We start from the raw sequence: 7,500 nt of genomic DNA, 5'->3' as shown, positions 1-7,500 counted from the left end.
AATAAACGATTATATGGAAAAGAAAATGGGTAAGTGAATGTGTGGAATAGATGAATAAATAAATGAATGAATAATGAATAAATGAATAAATAAATAAATGAATAAAGAAGTAAATTAATAAATATAAGGATAAATATATGCCTACACATATGAACATTTACGTGTATGTATCTCAAAACGTACACTCGTCATAAAGTAAAAGAAAGCAGAAACATGTCTTAAAAAAAAAAAAAAAAAAGTCCAGATTCAGAGCTCAAAATAACCCTATATTCACAGGTCCTCAATGATCTCCTGTACTTAAGGGCTCATTTGGTTCCACTTCTCTTACGACAATCAATTCGGTCGTTGCAAAACCCGTAAACCCAACCCTTAGTGGGTGATATCTGGCGTTCTACATCTCGCCTCTTCTATGCGTCGACGCTGAGCTAAATGCATGTGTGTTTCAGGTGTGAGTGGGAGAGGATTGTTGGTAGATGATTCTTTGTTAGGTGTTTATGTACTTTTTTTTCTATCTTTCTCTCTTGTGCTCTTTCTGTCGCTGTTTGTTTGTCGGTCTCTCTCTCTCTCTCTCTCTCTCTCTCTCTCTATCTATTTTTTTTCTCCTTTCTCTCTCCCTCCTCTCTCTGTATCTGTCTGTCTGTCTGTCTGTCTGTCTGCCTGTCTGTATCTCTCTCTCTTCCTCACAAATACACTCACTCACTCACTTACTTTAACACTTTCTCTCTCTCTCTCTCTCTCTCTCTCTCTCTCTCTCTCTCTCTCTCTCTCTCTCTCTATCTCTCTCTCTCTCTTTCTCACACACACACATTCACTCACTTACTTCAACACTTCTCCCTCTCTCTCTTTTTCTCTTTCTTTTTCTCCCCTTCTCCCCTTCTCTCTCTCTCCCTCCCTCCCTCCCCAAATCCCTCTTCCCCTCTCCCTCTTACCTGCAGAAAGCTCTCCCTGGTCTTGGAGGGCGAGGAAGGGGCGGAGGTGGTCCTCGATCCCGGCCGGGGGAAGTTGAGGCTGAACCCGCCCCCACCGCTGCCGGAAGGGGGGGCGGCCGGGGCGGGGGTCTCCTGGGTGGCCTGCTGGGGTCCTCCTCCTCCCCCTCCTCCGCCCGCGACGACGCTGCTGCTGTTACTGCTCACCTGGGGGGGACACGGGGGAGAGAGAAAGGAAGGGGGTTGAAATAGGTTTAAATACTCTCGAAAGAAGTAAGATTTTTTTTTTTTTTTCTTTTCTCAGAGGGTTAAATCCAGTTTAGAGAGTAGGTACGGATATTAGTTTTATGCCTTCTTTTTTTTTGGTTGAATTGATTATATTCTCTTTTCTGGGTATGTATCATGAGGAATTATGTTACTGTCCATATAGCAAATGATCTGTATGTCTGAATTTTTAAGGAGCAAATAAGGAAATAATATGCATATGTAATCAAAGTTAGAAAAGAACAGACATTAGTACACTATATCTAACTTATCAAAATTAAAGGAAGACTAAGGAAGAAATACAACAGAGTAATAGTAAGAGTCAAGGGACTTTCTAAGGTAAGAAGTCAAAAGGCGATCAAGCAAAGGAGACGAAGAAAGGGCAAACAAGCAAACATATACAAAATATATGTAATACCGTATACGAATGTGTCTATATACATACATACATACATATATATGTGTATATATACACATATATATTTATATGTATATATACATATATATACATACATATATATATATATATATATATATATATATATATATATATATACACACACACACACACACATATATATATATATATATATATATATATATATATATATATATATGTATGTATATGTATGTACTCATGTATACATATATGTATATATAAATCTAAGTTAGAGACTATAGTTCAAGTCAAGCCTTACTGATAGACACCTGTGTCAGCGGCGGGTGCGAACTGCATGTGGGTGGAGGTGTAGTCGATATTGAAACATGATACTCAATATTTTGACTGATTCGCAACGTCAGCAGATATATAGCTAACCTGATACTGTGTTATGTCTTGATATACACACGAAACATATCGTAGGCTATTACTCTAGGGTAAATGCATTCAGTGTACTGAAAGGGTGCTGGTTGTGAGCATATGAGTTTATTACAATAGGTTTGTGCGCGTGTATATATGGGCATATGTGTCGTTAATAGCAAGCAGGTGGAGACAAGAAATCGCCAGATACCGACACGCAGCTAGCAGCGTTGGCTTGTTATGACCACTAAACTATTGTATGACTATCCCGGGTCTATGGTGACACCTTCTCCCTACCTCTGTTTCAACCATCTGGACTACCAGTGACGTGTCTGTTTGTTCACCACTTAGAGTGATAACAACGATGACCATGTAATAAAAAAATCTGTAATACTTGATACTGAGTGCTCGGAGGAACGCTTAACCAAAACTCATGTTACACGAAAAAACATGATTTTTTATGAAATAACAGCAGATAAAATAAAGACAAGGGTTTATAGTAAGTCACATATATCGTCCGTGAAGTAAGCATGTCATAAACTAAGCTAATGGGCAGTAAACGTATGTGCGGTAGGACCAGTTACTCCTTGATTGAAACGTAACGTGGAAGCTTGATCAGCTGATTCAGGAAAACCCAAATTATATATAACATGAAGCTATAAGAATGGGAAAAAATGCACATTCATTTTCCCCAAAGAATTTCAGCAGATAATTTTATAAAATAATATACCAAAGGGACAAAATAAAAACCCTTTCTAATGAGAAAAATCCAAAGCCAGAGACAATGACTGGCAAAAAAAAAAATATATATATATATAAACATCCATCTCTTAGGGAATAATAATGATTTAACATAAACAGATAGGATATAAACGCTACTGGTCTTAATCCTATAACTAACACGGTTCTCGGTCTTCGATTCAGAAATATAAACGTTTGGTGACATTAGTTGCAATCTAACCCTCTGACAAGACTACTAGGTGTTTCGAATCCTTATATGAAGCTATGTCGTACATAAATGAAGCGAAGAAATAAACATATACATATCACCAAGCGGCTTGATAATCTATGTGGCCTTACTTTCGTGTCATAGAAGGTGAGAATGAGAATTAATAATTTCACTCTTTAGAATGTAATTGACATATCGATCTACGGTTTTCTTTTCAATATTATGTTTTAAAGAATTACGTGATACATTTGCAATGTAAAATAATTCATTCCCATTCGTGCCTTATCAGAATGTCAAAATATACTCTGTCAGCTCTTATGTACTCAGGATACTAGGCATGTGATCCAACGCTAATAAGGTGAACACAGGGGAATTACCTGCTGGTCATGGTGGCGCACATTACACATAACACGTGGACTGGTGGTCATTGTGGATGAGACGAAGGTTGGGATTGGTTGAGTAACTTACTGACTGCATTACCATGGCACTCATCATCGACTCGTATGGCACCTGAGAAGCTTTGTGAGTTGTATCTTCTTGGTCAACGGACTGCCCTTAATTACCTGACGGTCTATTCATTCCTCTTTGATTGACAATTTTGTTTTATTTCGTTAAACGCAATTTTGAAGAGGAAGAAGAGAAAAAAAAATATTTACAAAAGCTCGTATTGTTTGAATTATATTTGAATGACTGTATCCCTCGAGCAAATGGTTCATAGGAAACGTCGACCCTCGTCTGGTAGAAGACTAAGACGCCACAAATCTATAAATACGTCTCAGTTATGCGGGAACAAAATCTATAACTACGGGTATAACGTGATAGCCGTCTACCAGTCGAGCTCCGAGAAACATTTACTGAATGCCATGAGAACGCATGTGGCACCCCGCTAAATCACGCAAACTAATACCTGATTTGGCCTCGCCTGAGAAGAGAGCGAAACAAAGCAAAAGGGGAAACGATTAGTTGGTATGCTTAAAATTATTAAAGAGAAAAAAAAGAAACAAGCTTATGCTGTTGTATCTTTGTGAGCATTTTGTTGTGATTTGATCGATTAAGTCCGTAATGGCAGGAGTGTCACTAAGATAGACAAGGTAAAAGACATCATAGTAAATTCTTCCAGTGAAAAAACGTATCAGAGGAATAGTAGATAGGCTAAACGGTTAACACTTCTCTACCGCAACCCCATGATAATCCATTTATCCGTCTTGGTGTAAAGTTTATCATGATGGCCCTTGACCCATGCTCACCTGCCACCTAAGATAACTAAACTTGCTGCCTCGGCACTAAAGCCAAATCACTAAGATCTGCTATTCAAAGAAATTACCACACTTACCTTGCTATCCAATTATCCTCAGTATTTTTCATATAAAATCATATGTAAAGTAAATCACTTCTACTTCAAATGATCGCATCTATTTTCTAACTATGCCATGCATGTCTGGTAACCTGCTTTTGAATTACCTGCTGAGACTGAGCTCTGGGCTGCGCCTTTGGCTGTGCCTGAGGCTGTGCCTGAGGCTTTGCCTGAGGCTGTGCCTGGGGCTGTGCCTTGGGCTGTGCCTTGGGCTGTGCCTGGGGCTGTGCCTGGGGCTGTGCCTGAGGCTGTGCCTGGGGCTGTGCCTGAGGCTGTGCCTGAGGCTGAGCCTGAGGCTGAACCGGGGACTGTCCTTGAGAGTTCGGGACACCTTGCTGTCTCTCGGCCTTATAGTAGTAGAAGAAGAAGTTGCAAAAAAAGACAGAAAGAGCAGGCAATGATAGGAAGAAGACAGTGATAGGACGCAGCGACTCTAAGACTGCTTGGCCAACTAGGAACGTAAGGCTGAACGCCGGGAGTTAGAGCTACGTTGAAGAAATAAGTCACTCAGTGATCCGAAGACAAATAGAAGAAAATGAGATAAAGAGAGCGATTACATATTCAAAGAGAGTCAATTCACGTCCCAAGAAAACCAGAATTAGTACGTAATGCAGGAACACAAACTGGAGAAGAATTTATATTGAACTGCACATTCCAAGCCATTGGGCTAGTCACTTGGGGGAGAGGGAGGGAGGGAGGGAGGGAGAGGGCCCTCAGACCGACGTAAGCTCTTGCCAAACCTCTCTTTAACCTCAACAAAGAGCCTGAAACTCACACTCGAAGCCCCGAGGCCGTCACAAGAGCTTACACAAGACGTTCATGAGAGCCCCTCCCCTCCCCGGCTCGCACCCCCTTCCCCCCCAAGAGCCAGCCCGGAAATCTGAGAGTGAATTCTAATCGTGAAAGGGAAGGAAACTGCCAAACGACTTTCTCTTAGTTACCTCGTCTTGGCCGTCGTCAGGCTTTGTGGGTGATAACGGGTTTTAGTACGCGGTCCTCTTATGCCTTAGGTCTAGTTATTGATCTATGTCTTTTTATAAGTTTATTATTGTTTTTATTATCATTGAGATTATCATTGTTATCATTATCATTATTATTATTATTACTATTATTATTGTTATCATTGTTATTATTATTACTATTACTGTTATTATTATTATTATTGTTATTATTATTATTGTTATTATTATTATTATTATTATTATTATTATTATTATTATTATTACCATTATTATTATTACTATTAATACTTGTATCATAATTAGTTAGTATTATCATTATCACAAAAAATTATCAGTATCATTAATATCAAATCTTGCATTCAGATAAATAACTGTTGGTTAGGCGAAGGAATGGACATATTTTTGCTGCAACAATTTAGAAGGTTTAATTAACAAACTTTAAAGCACTAATTTATAAAGTTTAGAACTGATGAAAAACTATGTTTAAGAGAGACATAAAAGTTAGAACAAATATTGCATCGTGTTATTAACATCATAAGCATACAGAATGTGCATAATTAAAAAGTATGTATAACGTATATATGTATATACGTACATATACACACACACACACACACACACATATATATATATATATATATATGTATATATATACATATATATATATATATATATATATATATTTATATATATGTATATATATAAATGTTTATATATATATATATATATATATATATATATATATATTTATATATTTATATACATGTATGTATATAAATATATATATATATGCACGTATATGTATATCTGTATGTGTGTATGTTTGTGTGTGTGTATATATATAATATATATATATATATATATATATATATATATATATATATATACACACACACACATACACAAACACACACACACAAACATATATATATATATATATATATATATATATATATATATATATACGCACTAACACAAATATATATATATATATATATATATATATATATATATATATATATATATATGTATATCCCACATACACATAGACATATGCATTTCCAACACAGCTAAAATAATGAATATTAAATTCTTAATCTAATCACATCCTAATGATCAATAAAATGAACACTAAACACACTGACTCGCATGCATGTATAGCACTAAAAGTTCCATCTTCCTCCCAACTCTATGCAGGGGATTCCTTCCGTGCTAGCGACTTGCCAACACATCAGAGAACTCGTTTGGTCTCCATACTCATTGTTCATACACAAGACAACAATCAGATGAACACCTGCTTCTAGAGTACGTGGAGTGCATGGAATTTGTTTTCTAATTGGCTCTACTATCCTAATCTATGGGTTGTTCATTTAACTGTGACTGGCTTTTATGTTTTGTGTCGTTTTTTGGTGATATATCTTTTCTCAGCAAGTAATGTGAATCATCAATCCTAAATTCATGCATTAGTTAATTATGTTTCCTTCACGTTTTTTTTTTTTTTTTTTTTTTTTCTTTTAATGAATTCTATAATTTGCTGTATTATCCTGAATGCTTTCAGTGAATTGAACAAAACTCTCGAGAAATTCATTCTGTCAAATGTAGTCCTTTCTGACAATTTAATGACAATTTCTTGTAATTAAAAGAAACTGGAACTGAACGTACCTATAATTTATGTTCAGCCTAGACATCAGCGTAAAATATATTTACATTGGATACTATTTTTACATTTGTTCAATTCACTGATAGGAGAATAAAAAACGAAAAGTTAACTCGACCAATGGAGGGAAGTTACGCCTAGTGGAGCAGTATTTCCCATTGACAAGCGACTGAAGTACCCCCTTCCCACAGCCAAACATTTTCAACAACTATGAACCCTATTAAGCATAATTATATCAAAGCATAACTACAAAACGTACATTACGAACTAATTTCATAACCCCTTTTACATAGCTTAATATATACCTCCACCAGGCCTACCAACTCACCCTTCACCTGGTAAGAGAAACACGACCTTTAACACGAGAGACTCACCTGTTGGGTAATAACTTCTTGTCTCCTAAGCGTCGCCTCCTCGTCATCCAGCTCAGCAGAGAGATCCCCGGAGGAGAACCTGAAGCAGCAAGAGTAATTCTGAAGGGAATAGTAATGGCTGAGCAGAAGCAGGGAGAGCACTTTGTAAGAAGGGTGGAGGGAGAGTGTGGACAGGGCAGGGCGAGGGGAGGGAGGGAAGGGAGGAAGGGAGATTA

General features: G+C 37.1%; 1 protein-coding gene across 1 annotated transcript in view; it reads right to left on the bottom strand.

The window, feature by feature from the left end:
* Nucleotides 1-7,500, bottom strand: part of LOC125039989 (synapsin-like) — a 73,749-nt gene that overhangs the window by 50,603 nt on the left and 15,646 nt on the right. The window contains exons 5-7 of the mRNA XM_047634394.1: nt 7,286-7,364; nt 4,400-4,639; nt 930-1,133 (exon numbers count right to left, since the gene is read on the bottom strand). Of these exons, the coding sequence (XP_047490350.1) occupies nt 930-1,133; nt 4,400-4,639; nt 7,286-7,364 (523 nt within the window). The remainder of the gene's footprint in view (nt 1-929; nt 1,134-4,399; nt 4,640-7,285; nt 7,365-7,500) is intronic.

Source organism: Penaeus chinensis, chromosome 28 (genome assembly GCF_019202785.1).
Source record: "Penaeus chinensis breed Huanghai No. 1 chromosome 28, ASM1920278v2, whole genome shotgun sequence".
NCBI lineage: Eukaryota > Metazoa > Arthropoda > Malacostraca > Decapoda > Penaeidae > Penaeus > Penaeus chinensis.
Note: the sequence above shows the minus strand (reverse complement) of the source record. Positions and strands in the feature narration are given on the sequence as shown.